We start from the raw sequence: 16,999 nt of genomic DNA on the forward strand, positions 1-16,999 counted from the left end.
TCTGATCAAAACTGATCAGAACCTGATCAAAACTGAGAGAAACTGATCAAATGACACGCCTGGGTATTTCCCAGTGCACGAGTGGCAAAAGGGCACGCCGCAGTGCATCATTTGGAGGTCGATCAGTCCACGTGAACCAATTTAACACGAACCAGCCTGAAAAAGTTTAACAACGCAATCAGCAATCGATTGAGGAAACCATATAAATTAAGTCCCAAAACAACGATACTCACTTGGTAGAACTTGGCAGCAACGAATGAGTACACTGATGTCCGGTGAATGTTCGCGGTACCTCCAAAACACGTGCGGTTTGTCTGTTTATTTTTACCGGCTGGAGGCGGGGGGCCAACTAAGAAGAGGTAATGTTGGGTCGACGCGCCCCCACTCGGCGAGTGCGGCAACCAGCCGCCAGCAACTCACCCTATTGGTCCCTCATCTGGCGCGCAGGCGCTTTTGCCCGGCCGTACATCCATATGTCATTTCTCCGATTTCGTATAAAACAGTCATGTCAAACTCTTGTGGCCTTAGGCTCCAACGCACCAGTCGTCCAAAAGGATCTTTAAGGCTTGTCAACCAAAATAGTGAATGGTGTTCGCTGAGAACTGTGAAGTGGCGGCCGTACAAATATGGGCGAAATTTCACATTCGCCCATACCACGACGAGGCATTCTTTCTCAGTTGTGGAGTAATTAGCCTCTGTACGTGAGAGTGTTCTACTTGCATAGGCAAGCACTCTTTCTGTGTCCTCTTGCCGCTGCACAAGAACAGCTCCCAAGCCATCAGTGTGGAGCAATGTAGGAGCGGTCTCATCAAAGTGAGCAAGCACTGGAGGCGTCTGCAGGCGTTGCCGCAAGTCGTTGAATGCACCTTGCTCTTCGTCGCCCCATGCAAAAGCAACGTCGGCTCTCGTGAGGCGAGTTAACGGTGACGCAATGCACGCAAAGTCTGCAATAACCCGCCGGTAAGAGGCACAAAGGCCGAGCAAGCGCCTGACGGCCTTTTTGTACGATGGTATGGGAACTATGTGACACCAGGAATTCTTTCAGAATCCGGGCGGACAACTGCATGGCTGACGACGTGACCTCGTCGTGTGGCCAAGATACCGTGAGTAAACAACAACGTGGTTATTTGGTCGGCAACTCCTTCGCAATTGAACGGTAGCTCACATGCTACGGAAACAAGGGTACATGATCGAGGTGGGATGGCGACGCCGTATTCTGTTAGACGAAAGGAGCTTTGTTGCGGCGATAAGCAATTGGCTAAACCAGGTCTCTCATAAAACGCAGCCATGTGGTTCGGGATGGTAATTACCGCTCCACATTCTTTTAGGAAATCCAATTCAATAATTAAATCTTCCCAGCACACAGGAAGAACGATGAAAGCGAAAATGAAAGAATAATCCCCGTCGTTAATTCTTATTGTACACCTTCCAGTGGGCATCAGTGATTGACCGCATGCCATCCTTATATGAGGTCCAACCCATGACATCTGTACATTGTTCAAGTGTAGAACGAGTTCCTGAAGCATTATAGAAAAGTCAGCACCAGTGTCGACTAACGCTGTCACCAGCTGCCCATCCACGAAAACATCAATGTCCGCGCTCACAATGCCTTCGGTGTCTGTGTTTATCGGCTTCACAGCGTTCTGCAGCGAGAGTGCGGGGGCTTTTTATTGTCTTGCGGCAGCCTTACAAACTTACCCCCAGAGGCCGCCGCCTTGAATTTCCGTGACGTGGGCTGGGGACATTTGTCCTCGGAGGTCAGCAAAACTACGTCCAGTAGGTGAAGCCATCTGACTTGGAGGGGTTGGAGAGTGCGACCGACGGCCGAAATCAGACCGATTATTGGGCACGGATTCGTCACTAGGGTGCGCTATTGGAGGTCCCTGGAAAGCAGCGTCATCGCGGCGTAGCATGGAGTTGTCATTTGCGCGTCGACCATAGGACCATGAACGAAGAGGTCGAAGCGATGTGCCGCGATGCCAGCAATGACGCGGAATATGGCCGGCAGCTCCGCAGTGAAAACAGAGTGGACGCTTATAGACTGTGCGCCATACGTCGGTTCTCCGGAATTGTGGCCGTCCCGTAGTGTCGTTTTGCGGTGTTGACCAAGGCGCGCCGAACGAAGGCCTGCGGTAAGACTGCAGCGGCATAACGGCTCGAAGACTTCTTTAGCGGCGGCCGCCAAGGAGCTGCTGTCGGAGGCTGGTGGTATGGCGGTGTGGTTGTAATCACTAGTGGACATCAGACAGCGGCGGCGTAACTCACGGGACGCTGGTGGTCTTGAAGATCGGCTGCCGGGAACGCCTGCCTGATTTCGTCGAGTGCTACTTTGGCGGTTGATGTTACGGGTCTATCCAGCGTCGGTGTCAGAATCTTTTGAAACTCCTCTTTGATGAGCTCTCTCATCAATCCACGAAACAGGTTTTGATACTCGGAAGTCACTGCGGCGGCATTGATTGTAGTGCTGGTGAAGAGTCGATCGTACAGCCGGCATCGTTGATGAAAGGCCCGTTCAATAGCCGTAGCCTCCTTGATAAAGTCAGCGACAGTGACTGCTGGATGCCGCACAAGCCCCGCGAACAACTGCTATTTTACACCTCGCATGAGGTAGCACAACTTCCTATCTTCGGTCATGTTCTGGTCGGCTCTACGAAAGAGGAAGGTCATGTCCTCGGGAAACATTGTGACCGAATCATTAGGTTGTTGCAACCGTAGCTCCACCATCTGCTGGGCGTCGTCGCGTTGGTCGTTACTCGCAAACGTATCCGTGATCTTCCGCCAAAAGTCATTCCCTGTCGTTAGGTTAGCTTCGCGGTTCTCGAACTAAGTACGGCCACTGCCATAAAGGGCGAAATAGACGTGGAAGAGCTTTTGGGGCTGAGTCCACTGATTAATCTGTGCGGCGCGTGCATACTTATCAAGCCAGTCTTCGATGCCTTCGAAGACTGCCCCGCGACAGCGGTCGAGAACTAGCGGATGTAGAACGGTTACTTGTCGACTGGGAAACCGGCTGCTTTGGGGTGTTTCGGGTGAGCTGGTTTCTGCCGTAGCGAGTTGTGTGCAGCTGCTGGAGCGAGGTGGTTGAAGAGCGGAGAACTCCGGGGCAAGCCCCAGCCGTGGGGGGCTAAAGCGATGCGCGGGTATTGTAGCAGGTTACAATGCGTCCGGGCTAGACAAACGATTGCCAGAAGGACTCCGGAGTACCCAGTACCTCCACCAGTGTCGCGGTACAGCGCGGACAGAAGACAGGGAGTTGTTCTTCAAGAACAACAGGACAATCTCTTCAAAAACAAACAGAACGAGACACGTTTTCTTCGTCCCCGGCCAATCTCAGCGACTCACTCGATGGAGTTCGTTAATACACCCATCGTCGTTTCCATCTGCATAGAATATACGCGTCAGTATTTGGAGAGGATTTTAACGGTGCACTCCAGAGGGAGACGTCGGGTTGTGAAGTTACCATGCCGCGTTGTCTACGTCGGCCGCTTTTTCTTTTTTGCTACGAATAAGGTGCCGCACTATAAAGCTAGAGCAATGTGCCGGCGAGAGTGATCAGAGATTTGTAATCATGTTTAAAACTGAGGACAGCTTTGCATGCGGGACATAATAAGAATGTTTATTTGAACGTTTGCTATTCTAGCGATACGTGGGACACATGGAAAACAGCGTGCTACTTCAATCCTTTGTCACATTTGCGGTGATCATTGCCTGCAGTAAGTAAACTTTCTGTCAAGTACATAGTGATTTAATTTCTGCGCACCAAATGAATCTGCAGTACACAGAACGTTCAAATACAGAACAAGCTCTCTGTTTTACCATTGCACCGCGCTAATGTGAAACAAAACACTCAGATAAAAAAAAGGACGAAGACGACGCTGGACGAGCGCTGATCCAATGTCGCCTCCATCTGTTGTGTCAGAGTGTTATTTCACAGTACCGTGCTGCAATCATTTCATTAACTAGCACCGAAGTATGCTCTTTTATAGGTCCGAGGTTGTAGAGTGGGAAGGCGAGAAATCGTTCTGTGAGGGAGTTTGGCCAAAACAGCGATGCTATAACTGCTCACAGTAGGCAGGGCCAGATGAACTGAAAGGCTGTGAGCACTTAATTGTACACCATCCATATTAGGAAGTGGCGAAGTTGAACAAACCTCTGACGCTAGACATTGCATCGCTAAACATTACCATAATATTTATAGGGACATGAACACCCATTACCACAACATAAATAATGGTCTACCATATGTGAAAAAAACACCAGTTAACATTGAATAAGATCGCGAGTTAATTTAACGTACCTACTTGTCAGTTTCCTTAGTGAGAATTTATTCATACAAGAAAATTAGGTGACAGCAGTGTACGGAACAGTACTGTGCTCAGGATTAGTATCAATGTGAAAAGGAGAATCACCGACGGTAACGGTACCCCTAATGCGAAATTTTATTGCAGCTCATTACGTGTTTTCCTTTCGCGATATATTCAGACAAAGAATTTGAGAGAGACATGTAGCATAGTCAGCAATCGTCGAAAATGTGGTCTGCGGGTCAAGAGCGTCGACATTTATGCATGATTCGTTAAAGGTTCCGGTGTAATCACTGGTGCAGCTTGTCTTCCGGAAAGTACTTTACAAATCGCCTCGCGCGTGCAATCACATGCCAAAGCAATCCAGATGTTGACAATTAAAAGAAGCGCGAATGACATGAAACCAAGCGAACTAAACAAGCGCAAATGAGAGCTGACGCGAGCAGACGACAGTACGAAACGAGCGCTCCGGCTGAGACCAGATACGACTACGCATCGAGCGGTTGGTCGGGTCCGCACGACGACAATTTCCCGCCTTCACGTCAGGGAAGGGGCCGTTCAGGGCTCGCGTCTTTGATGTCTCGCTCCGCGTTCGCTGTGCTCGTTTGCTCGGTTACGCCGCCGATGCCACCACTTGCCGCAGGAACGGGCGCCTAAGAGTTGGGCTCTACAACATCTTGATGGGAAGCCGATATCAGCAGTGCATTCGTTGAAATATAGATTTGTTTTTACGCAGTCCTTGCCATAAGGCAATCTTTAGCTGAGCCTCGAATCGTTAGGCTGAGAGCCATTTCTCCCTATTTCTCTCATTCTCAACTTGGATGAAACACGGCCTACTTCTCTTTACTGAGAATATCTAGATGGATCCGCCGTAATGGTGTGAAACAAACGACAGTAAGGAAACTTGTGCTGCCAAGCGTGGTGCACACTTTATTGTGTGGCCGCTAAAGAAACACCATCTATGGCGAAATCCAGGATAGCGTCTAATGGAGGCTTGATGAGGTTTCCGAATATGCTCCAAAATGGCGCGTGGTACAACGATGGGCCTCAAACTTTTCGACACCAAGACAGTCGCATAGTGAGCAGCACTAGAAAAAGAACGCAAGCGTTCTAACTGCCTGACCTTGCAACTACAAGGATAGCCGGAAAAGCGCAAGGGGGTCTCCTTTCTAGCATAGTGATGGCGCATAAGTGGCGAAAAAAATGCAGATTCCCGACGTAGCGGACACTGGCAACTACCTCGAAATATCAGTAAGTCTCCAAAAAGGACCGGAAAACGAGTGCTTCAGGGTCAAGTAATTTTCATCTTTAGAGTCATTCGTAAGCGCCTAGTCAGGTTAACCAAAAAGATATGAAGAACCGATCCCGCTCACTATTCAAGGATGCGTTTAGCATGCTTTTGGAGGTGTTGACTTGTGGCGCTCTGTATTATGGTTGGCGCACCGCTACTGCCATGCCTTGCACGTAAGAGGGAGCGAACCAGAAATTCCAGCACAAGTTCTGCACGTACCAGTTTGGAACCGTGTCCTGCGTCTGCAACGGCCTCTGGTCAGGCAGCATTTCAGCGACAGCATGTCAAAACGCTAGTTGTCACGAGGGACGAATACAAGAATCGTCCCCTTACCACTGCACCGTCGCGCAGCGCCAAACTGGTAAGACCGTATAGTGGTGCGGTACAACAGTGTGATTAGACAGTCGCAATAAAACGTGGTTAGTTTCCAAAGAATACCAAAAACATTGATAAGAAAAGCGCTTGGACTGTATAACAACCTTTCGTAGCAATTGCCAAGTGCACTGACAAAAGTACGTCCTTTTGTAGTCTTGTCCGGTAACATTCTGGACAACGAAATGCAGATATGTGACGCAACTAGTAATGGCACGTCCCAGCAAATATCAAACAGGCAGCTGTCGATTTTTGTAAAGGGCTTGCGGTGCGACAAAATGTCTCGCTTTGAAGTGGCATGGAGGGACCAGTTGTTTGACCCCAAATATAGGTTGCCGTCTGCGGCAGACATGTGCGAAGGGCAAAATATATTGGAAATGGCTCCTGAGAAGGTAAATTTGAAGACATCCAGTGTGGTGTGAAGCAGATATCGTCAAGTGATACTCTTCATTGAGAAGCAGCTTCAACGCTTACTATTTGTTATTGAAATTCACTAGTAAGAAGTGTCTGTACTTATTTCATGGACATGTAGGTCAAGAATACCGTTCACTTAACCAAATGTTCTGCAAAACAAGACAAATTGGAATGTTAGATCTAGCATTTAAGTTTACCTTTATTTAGTTGTCTGCTCAAAGATGGTTTTCACAAGAATATCGACCATGAACACCAAGAAGGTGTGACCAACCCTGCAGGCTTTGTGGTTCTCGTACTAGCATAAAAGGTGGTCACATTTTCGCTACAGCGAAATGTGTTTCCTTTATTTAAGTACGGGCTTATTTTTTATTTACTCGTTCTTTTTCAAGATAGCTGGCAGGGCTCCATTTGAGGCATTGCGTATGGGTGGCTAGTACAATAACTTGGGTACGCAAAACGCAAAACCAAAGTGAGAATATTTAGAACAAACTGCATATAAGAATACAATAATGCCAGAGCAAAAGAAAAATTCATAAGGAACACTAGGACTCCCCTTACGTATAGCGATGCGAAAGCATTACAGTCCCTTTGGTTAAAGTTTCTTTTTGCCCACGTTCTTTCACCGCACAAGCCTGTGTTCTAAATGCGCCTTTACACGAGGCGAAATTAAAGCGACCCAAGAGTCTCAACGCCTCCGCTTGTCCGCGAGGAGTTCATAACTCTAACGACCGCTCAGCGCCGTTCAATTGGATATGAATGCTTTTTAACGAATAGCGTTTAAGGGCGCGGTGTCGCTGAAAATCCGGCGTTGGTTTCGGTGGTGGCGACGTTGTCCCTGTGAGAAAAATAATCCTGACTAACGCATACCGATCCACAAAGGCCTTCCGCGTGGCGCAGAGGCGTTACTGAAGTAATTGAATTTCTTAAAGTAAAATACGTGAGAAAATTCGTAAAGTCCGACTTACACACAGCCTCCAAACATGATAGCATCAGGTTATACCTTAAATATACGAGAAAACATATTCTATTTCGCGGAGACTCAAACGCAAACCCCTTTTGCGGCGGCCCTTTGAGGTTTGTGTTAGTAGGAGCGTGTGTTAGTAGGAGTTCTTTGCAACACCATCCAGATGATTCTCGCCGCCAGGCATTTGCGGGAGCGGTGGCGCCCACCATGGGTGGGAACAAAAAAAAAAATAAACAGAAACCTCGCCTTGGTGCATAGCATTCGCCGTCAGCGTTTCGAGGAAAACATTATGGTTATATAAGCTGCTGCTTCCGGGAAGCGTGGGAAGCAGTCAGGGACCTTCGAATGCTATCGCATTCCATTCTTAATGGCGAACATTGCGCGTTCTGGAAATACTTTATTTTATACACTCATGGACGTGGCGCCATTTCTCCCTCATTGGGTGCGCCGTCACGTGTGTGATGACGCATAGAATAGAGGCACCTTCAAAAGAAATTAAATAGATAATGACGTTTTACGTGCTAAAACGATATATCTGATTATGAGACACGCGGTAGTGGGGGACTTCGGAATAATCAGACTACCAGTGGTTCTTTAACGCGCACCCCAAAACGTGTGTGTTTGGGCATTTCGTCACCATCGAAATTCGGACGCTGTCGCCGGTATTCGATCCCGCGACCTCATGCTCAGCAGCGCAACACCATAGCTACTGAGCGACGAAGCGGGTTGGCCCACCTTTAGTCTACGAGAACCGCGGAGCCGTCGTGGCATCGGGCAAGTGTGCTGGTGTCGCACCCCGGAGGGCCGGGTTCGATTCCCACCCCGACCTAAATTTGCCCATTTTCTTTTCAAAGCCATTAGTTTACAGGAACCTCCATAGCATTTTGTGATGTGTTTTGACAGTGCGTCGTCAGCCACTTTTCGCACCAGTTTTCGGTCACTACGAATACGCCAATGGAGTTTCGTTTAATGGAGTGTATAATCTCACGAAAAAATCTGTAAAACTTACCTAATCGGGAACATCCCAAGCTATGAGTGCCATTGTTTTCGGCTTCAACTTGCTTCTGCTGTTCTTGCAGCCGTTGTGTATACGTGTTGTGGGACGAGTAATGCGTGCGTGTATGTATATGGAAATAAAGAATATATATATATATATATATATATATATATATATATATATGCTGACGTAGTCCTGTATCCCATAATATTCCTTACACCTACAGTCTTTCCCTCTTGTGTGCGTCTTGTACTTTTCGTGTTTTTACGTTGTGGGCACCACGTACGTATACGCGATAAACGAGTCATCGTCTTGTGGTAGGCAAGTCATCCATAGAGGATTTTAGGTGGACGCGTAGATTGTTTTGCATCGATGGGCATCATCTTTTTTTTGGCGCGGACAATGAGCCGTTATGATGCCACTCCTACCGGCCACTGTCAAGTGCGCACACAATGGGATGAACTGTGCCTACTCCCTCGTATTTCGATAGGTTTCAATAGCACGTAACTGTCGGCCCGGTATTACACTATCTCCGAGAATGGCCCGCATTTTTTGGCAGAATTTTAGGGCAGAATTTTCGTATCTGCTTTCCCTATAATGCTACACACTCAAGGTCCGGAGGAAGAACAAATATCCTATCGCTATATTGAGAATATTGGTCCTATAGGTGTACTTGTGCTGTAGCTACATTGGTCCTATAGGGGCATTGGTAATACTTGTCCTATAGGCGTATTAGTTCAATGGGTATCGGCTTGCTCGACTAATAGCTACATAGTAAGGCGTTCGCCCATACTAGCGCGATAGAAACGTGCACACAGCGATGACCTATTGGACAACGAATATCCGGAGGACGTCCAGTAAGAAACCGAACGGCCAGAGCCCATAGTGGGCGCCCGATGGACTTTCGGCAGACATAAGTCTGAATTACATTTTTTTTATTGGCAAATGATGATCCTGTAGACGTCCGTATGAAATCATCCGCGGACATACTTCAACGTCGGGTTCCGGATTGCAGCAGGTAAACGCTTGCTGAATTTTAATTAGTGCGCCAAGTACGATTGTTTGTTGTAGAGAGGCAAGCTGACTGTCGTGTTTCGCCTACTATACGTTTTGGGAATAATTTAACCAAAGATTTTCCAAGTCCGGGGACTATATTTAGGCGGCTGAGAAAATGTTTATGCAAATTTGTCGGTAGCCATTGTGAAGGGCCCGCTATAGATACTTCGTGTACGATCTTAATCTACAATTACGTTGATTCATGATATCGGACGGTGCACGTATGTTAATTACTACGCGCTTAATTACATCGGAGAAGTGCTCATTATACACTTCAAAAAATTACTGATATTGAGACACATGCTGTTTCGATTAACTGCATGCATGGCGCTGAACTTTATTGATGTTCTTGCGTCTGCATAGATCCTTCTTTCTGTAGCATAAAAGAAGCATGATAAAAGGATTCATCGTTTGCACATTTTATGTCTGTCTGCGCGTAAACTCGGATCTCACTTCAGATGGTCATGGTCATTAAACCATGGAAATCGGCAAAACTTCTTTACCATAGGTAATGAAAGCCTGGATGCAAAAAAAAAAGATTCTCTTGGGCACTTCCTCTTTCTTTCAGAAAGAATTTATGCTTGATACAAAATGAACAGTTTTTTTACTGCGAAGCTGAATATGGCTAGCCGATTCGTCCATACGTCTGTTACCTGTATGCCGGAAACTTCTCCGGCGCAGGACCATGCGCATGCGCAAGAAAAGAAAGAGAGGAGCGCAAGTGGCTGCGCCAGTAGTGATGTCATTGCTCTCCGTCGTAGCCAAGCGCGCGCGCAGCAGTTTCTCTCCGGCTCTGAAATTTGTAGGGCACGCGTCATACATACTGCTGGAGAGCAGGCAGCTTTTGATCAGCGACACCGCGAGCAGAACCGAGAATGTGCTTGTCTATAGACAAGAACGGCACCGAGAGCGGCGCTGCTGCGCCGGCGTTGAGAGCGCCGCATGCGGAGCAAAATTCTATTAGCGGTGGTACCCCTCTCCCATCTCTCGTTCGCGCCGCCTTGATTGCCTCCTGCACTGCGCGTATTTGGGCACGTTTCGCGCCGCGCGCGGTGTGTGCGCGTGGACATTTCCTTCGAAGGGCGGTGTACAGTCTCTCTCACATTTAGGGGAAAACTCGAAGCGCAGCAGCTCGCGCAGATGCTCGAGGGGCGGGATCTTGAACGGCGTCGTCTGCTACGGAGGCGCACGCTGGCCGCATTGTCGAGAAACGTTCTACTGTCAGGTGCAGGGCGCTGATCACATCGTTACTGCGTGAAAGGAGCCGGTATTCTTTGCTAAGCGTTGCGCGACGCCCACTGATACGCCTCGAATGTAAGTTCATCGCTGCATGGCAGTCATAGACGACGTACTGATTCCATACATTCTTGACGGCCCGTTTCTGGTAGGCGACTATATATTCTAACGCGATAGGACGCCTATCCACACTGCTCGTGCTGTGCAAGAACTGCTAGAAGAGCGCGCAGTCACTTTCTTGGAGCGGCCGCCTCAATCCCCGGGCGCCAACATCATTTAAAATGTCTGGGGCTCGTTGAAAGTATCGCTGGCGCAACATCCCCTCTATCAGTCGCCCGAGGATAGGCTTCGATCCACCATCGTCAGTGACTGAGACGTGCAGCGAATGAACACATCCCTGATCAAGTCATTCTACACTTCACTGCCTTCCAGGATGAGCGCTGTCATCGCTGCCGCTGGGGACATGACGAGATACTGACTGAAGTTCCGAGCGTGACGTGTCCACTTCCCCACCGGCGGGCAGGGTCTGTCTGGTGTAGCGAATGATTATCGAGAAAAATCACTTCCAGCTCATTGTCTGAACCTAAAACTTTCATTTAATCGTGTCTGTTTGTTTCATCGTGTTCGACTCCCATTGTTGAGTGCTGTTTTCTTTTCGAGCCAAACAAAGACTGAGCACGTTGCGCGCACATCTTGGTGCGTTTTGTCGCTGCTCATTACGGTAGCACACACAGTGAAGAAATATACGTGCACACGCGCAGTACTCCGGCCTTTCGAAAGAACAAATGAACCATGCTGTCAAAAGAAGTTTGTGGAACTCCATTATCGCCAATGAAGGATCAGAGTTTGACGACGCACAACGTTTAGTAAAGAATATCAGCTCAGTTCCCGCAGTACCGATAAAATCGGTGCACTGCCCCTGACAGTACCACGCTTCCCGAAAATGCGGCCAGCGCCCGCCGCCGTAGCAGACGACGCAGATCACGACACCGCCCCTCAAGCGTGTGCGCCTGCTCGAGCTGCTGCCGCCGCACGACTCCATTGCTTGCCGCATCGCGATGCAATACGTTCCGAGTTTTCCCCTTAGTGTGAAACAAACTGCACACGCTATATTTGCCTTTAAGAAGATCGGTACGCTTGACGATTATTTTGATGGCTGCAATGCGGCGAAAGGGCAGCGTCTGCTTAACCATGTAAGTGACGCTGAGCAGGTAATTGGAAACGACATCGTATGTGCCGCCGGAGAAATCGTCAGCACATACGATGCGGCACATACCTACGGCACCTACGAGCTAAAGTCATTTTTGCAGTTTCTCACATTATGTTTGCTACAAATCCGTGTTGTATCTGATGGCGACAACGGATTTCTATCGACACTGTGCGGAAATAAAAAAGATATATCGCTGCATAGCACAAGTACGACATGCGCACACAACTTTAACTAGTACGTCTCCTACAATATGGAATAGAGGCAGCAATGTAGACAGCTTGGCCATTTTTTAACAGTACTCAAGAGACGGAAGTTGAAAGTATTATTAATCATTCCTGCTTCAGCAATGCCGGCGCGACCAAGACGTGGGTGTGTATCGTCCAGTAACCCGATCGATCGGTGCAGTGGTGAAGCGGGAATGAACTCCGGTCATGTTCAATGCATCATGCACATATTCAATTTCTCGGCACGCGTGAACTTCGGCCACTGCTAGCGCATATAACAGACGTGGTTTCCATTCTTGGGCAGCGCACACACAAACGAAACACGAGAAAGAAGACAGGACAAGCGCTCGTTGAACTTAAAGTTTTTATATGAATAAAAGGATTATGTACCGAGTAATTATTAATTTTACGTGGTTTACATATAGAAACCGTCATACACTCAGGAGTGATCAATGAACGAGCTCGCTTCGTTTGCCAGATGTTTACTTCGCTCGGCGCACCGCAGTAATCCATGTCTGTCGTCTGCTTCTTTCGTACCATTTTCTTGTGAATCGGCAGAATTTCACTGGTGGCATCAACCTTTTCATGTTTACATTGCTGTCGTGACAGTTAACAACACAATAATAATTTCCGGTCATCCGAAGAGGCGCCGTCGCAAACATGAGACGTTTCGCGCGCAGCGCGAACTGAACGCGGGCGCTACCGCGAAGGGAAGCGGCGACGGAAACCACCGTTGGAGATGAAATCGTGCCGCCAGGGGAGAAACGAGCGCTGGCGTCTAGGATGAAACTTGGCGTGCGGTCGTCTATATCGTGCTGATCCTGCAGCCCTGGCAGAATAACGGCTCGTGCAGCCGAGCGCAAGCAGCAACAGCGTACCGAGGATCCCGCGGCCTACCAAACTGTCGTTTAATGAACCAACGTGTATAAACGAGTGATAGACACTAGGGCCTCATGTTCCAGCATCGCTGGTTAACCATCTGTACGGTGTGCTTGGATGGTGATTTTTTCACCACGCATCCATGTTTGTTTACAGTGCGTGATAATGATGATAATGAGAACCAACGGCTGCATTGTTGCGCAAGGTATCCTAATTTATAAATTAAATAAAGCATGCACTTTTATTTTATTTTACGACAATCGATTAAATAAAGTTCGAAACTTCTGACAGCGTCGCCGCGAGTAGTGGTCGCTAGATCAACCAGCGAGACAACAACGGCTGCCGTTTCAGCTTACATTCAAATTTCCAGTTATTTTCCCTATGGAGTAAAGTGTACAAGAATGAGGTCTGTAATCTAGTACACTCTATGCGTTGTCGTCTCTTCAAAGCGCCATAGCAGCCATAGGCGTAGGGGCGTTGCCTGCACCGCGTCGTTCCTTGGCTTCTTTTCCCCTCGCAGAGCTTGGCAGACTGAATTTGCCGAGCTATTTCAGCACTGCTTCTTGCTTCTGGCAAAAAGGTGAGTCTTTGTTCTTTTCAAAATAAATTTGTGCTCTCCAAACGGCGCCAAATTTGCCAATGGCGAGCTGTGCGGCAGCAGAGCTAAGTTAAGCGGCGTATTCAATCCAATTTGACACACTTTGCTTTAGATGACTTGACTGTGAGAACATGCGTGAGTATCGCTACAGACCCGCTAGTGAGAAGGGTGGAAGAGAGAACAGAAAACATCATAAAGCACGTCGACAATGCTTGCGGTGTCGCCCCAATGTGAACGCGGATAGCTGAAAATGCATATCAGTCAAGATGCGCTTCTCCGGAAACTATGCCAACCTTCCAGACGGAAGATCGTGGAGAAAAAGATGCCTGCGAGCATTCTGCCGAAAGTGGAAAACACGATGTCAATGTTGGTAGCAGCGACGGTGTCGGTGGGATCACAAATCGCATCGCGCCGATTTTCGAGCTGACAGCAACTGAGTCCCGAACATGGCATCCAGAATGCTGAGAGGCAGCGCCTCGCGAAAGCTTCAGTGAATTTATATCGCGCCAGAAGGTGGAAAATTGTAACAATAGAAGGCCACTCATAGAACTGTTGAATTTGGTAAAACAGCAGGAGGGTTTCTGGGGTGCATATATGGATGGATGCTATGAGTGTCCCGTTTGGGATAGGGCGACGGGTTGCGGCACCAAGCTCTTGTTACTATATTGCCTAATGTTTTACCTCTGTTTAAAAATGAAAAGACAAAAGGACAGAAAGAACCCACGAAGAATCCCCATCACCACCTTTCCTGGACCCCAATTGTGTGCTTTCTTTTTGTATGCCTCCGTTGTATGTCATTTGATAGTTCCACCAATCTTGCAATGAACTTTTACTAATCTCCATTCCGGACATGTTTACTTTCTCCTACCCTTGCTGAAACCAAGGACTTCAAGGTAGCCAGAGGTACCTAAAACGACCGCTGGGTAGACATCTTCACATTCCAGCACAACATGTTCCATCATTTCCCTCGCTTTACCGCAGCAAGCACATGCTTCTTTTTTGCTTCTTCACGCTTAATAAGTACGTGTTCTAGTGCATCCTCATGTCGTTTCGAAAAGTGTTGAGCTTCCGTTTGAGTTATCGTAAAGTCATTCTTACCTGATTTCCTTTGTTCTTCCTAAGTCGTTACTCATAGCCACTTTCTGTTCCATTGCTGCCACCGATGAGATTATTCCTACCTCTCTGACGTTCTACTCGGAGTTCCTTGTTGCCATGCTGGTAACCATACCACTTGCATACTTGCTGCTAAGCTTCCTAGTTATTTTCTTACACTGTGAATCAATGTTTTTATGTACAAATATCTGAACACTCTCCCAGCCCATTGCCGTACGATGCGGCTCTCCGAATGATGCGCGCACCCTTATGGCTGCTTCTGGCAAAGCCTTTATCGTCAAGTTTTCGTTTGTCGTAATGCGTTCAGGCGACTACAGCCACTATGGACTCGTCTCTGGCTTGCAGTCTGCCTTAAAGCATGTAGAAAACGTTCCTCATTTCGTACTGTTCACAGTAGACGTGGATGGGCTTCCATTGGACAAAAGCTCCAAAACACAACCATGGCCAGCTCAGTGCCTCATTCATGACTCTTGTAATAATACACCCTTTCTTGTAGGGGCATACGCAGGTCCATCAAAGCCAACTTCTGCAACTGAATTATTAAAATCATTTGTAGAAGAGTTTGCATCTGCATTATCAAATGTCGTTGTGGTGAGTGGTCAGAGCATTCAAATCACGCTTAAGTGAATTGTTTGCGATGCGCCTGCATGGATTTTCATTATCATGGCAAATGGACATGGTGTCTATAGTGGTTGCCCCTATTGCACGGTCGAGAGCACATGCATGGGAAACAATGTTGTGTTTTTTGGTGCTACGATTCGTTGCGCACGGATATCAGCTACAGAGCTTAAGAAGATGAAGAGCACCACAGAGGAGTATCTGAACTTGTGAAGTTACGTTTCGACACTGTAAGAGATGCTCCTTTGGATTACGTGCACCTAGTTCTTTTAGTTAATGTAAGGAAGCTCATGTGCGTTTTGGTATGGGGTCCTTTGAGCATGCGGATCGGGCTATTGGAAAGGCGTGCTTTCACAGAAAGAAGCAAAGCTCTGAGAACCTACATGCCCAGGGTGTTCCCTCGCAAGCCCTGAGACCTTCATTACCTCTGCCGCTGTAACGTCGTACAACTTTGGCTTCTTTCTTATACTGCACCATTATTACTTGAGTTGACTATTCCATGTGTTTTGTTCCCGATCTTAGTGTATCGACATGCTGCTCTCTCAATTCTGGCAAGCGAGAACCGTTGTCCTCAGCACTGGGGATATGCAGCAGAGATTTCGAGGCACGTTGTTACCATTTTTACAGGCTTGTATGGCAAGGAAGATATTTCCTTCAATGTTCATTGCCTTAAGCACCCTTCTAGTCATGTAAATCATCATGATCCAGTGGATTCCTTGAGCACATTTTCATTTAAGAACCAGATGAAGAAGCTAAAGAAACAACTCCGGAAGCACGGGAAGCCATTGCAGCAATTTGGCAGCCAGATACTTAAAGTTAGATGAACCAGTAGTGAGAAAGCCTTTGACGAAGATATGTCAAGATTGAGCCATCCTACCTCTTGAGGTCCACTGCATCCTTCCTGCTGCTTGCCAGCCTAGGAAATAGTCAAATGTGGGAGTTTTTCGATTAGCCTGAAATAACGAGGTCATTGCTGTATGCATGATAGTCACATCATTGTTGTGAAGAACACTACCTGAAAAAAGTTTGCTGAGGATGGTAGAAAAAATTGTTTTTCAAGAAGTTAACAAGAGAGTTCTTTTCTGTGCACCTGAGCGGCAGCACCTAGTCCTGGATGCCATTGGGAAAGGCCGCAGCCCTGGCGCGCGCCACCAAGGAGCGTTCAGCTTCCAAGGCAGAGCAGCCGAGCAGATACTCCTCGCAAGCCTCTCTTGTAGGTATGGGGAAAGGGGATGAGAAAGGGTGTGGAGTAGCGGGGCACAAGGCGATGATGTGAAAGTTGTCGGCTAGGACCTGACAAGTCGGGCACGTGCCAGAGATTTCCGGCATGAAGCGCCAGGTTCCCGCCAGACTAAGGAAAGTATTGGTCTGAAGGCGTCATAGTAGTCGTTCCGCTGCTTTCGCCAGACCGCATGCGGAGTCAGGGTAGAGTGCACGCAAAGTGCGATAGTAATCCAGAATATAGCGGTGGCGTATGAGGCTCCTGTTTCCAGTATCTGACTCAGGATATACAGGAGCAGCGGCCTGGAGGAGAGAAGCGTTGGCAGCGGCATTCGCCGCCTCGTTGCCGGGATGACCTGTGTGGTCTGTAGTCGAGATTATTCTGATGGAGTGAGGGTTGAAGTGCCAGAAGGCGGCGCGAAGGAGATCAGTCGCCAGTGGGGCGATGGAACCCTGGATGTATCGAGAACAGGCAGAGCGTGAATCTGTCAAGATACTGTGAGTG

The 16,999-nt window shown here is 48.0% G+C and overlaps 1 protein-coding gene across 13 annotated transcripts in view; it reads left to right on the forward strand.

The window, feature by feature from the left end:
- Window positions 1–16,999, forward strand: part of LOC135907082 (uncharacterized) — a 307,176-nt gene that overhangs the window by 57,631 nt on the left and 232,546 nt on the right. For 10 of the 13 annotated variants that reach the window (XR_011507589.1, XM_070522699.1, XM_070522700.1 and 7 more), the window contains exon 2: window positions 3,641–3,713. The exons of 1 other annotated variant lie outside the window; for it this stretch is intronic. Coding sequence is in view for 8 of the 12 variants with exons in the window: in XM_070522699.1 (XP_070378800.1) it covers window positions 3,656–3,713 (58 nt within the window). In the remaining 4 variants the exon portion in view is untranslated. Of the gene's footprint in view, window positions 1–3,640; window positions 3,714–13,464; window positions 13,525–16,999 lie in introns of all 13 variants that reach the window. 2 more of the 13 variants (XM_070522702.1, XM_065438741.1) reach the window with 1 other exon arrangement.

The sequence above is a fragment of the Dermacentor albipictus genome, chromosome 7 (assembly GCF_038994185.2).
Source record: "Dermacentor albipictus isolate Rhodes 1998 colony chromosome 7, USDA_Dalb.pri_finalv2, whole genome shotgun sequence".
NCBI classification, from domain to species: domain Eukaryota; kingdom Metazoa; phylum Arthropoda; class Arachnida; order Ixodida; family Ixodidae; genus Dermacentor; species Dermacentor albipictus.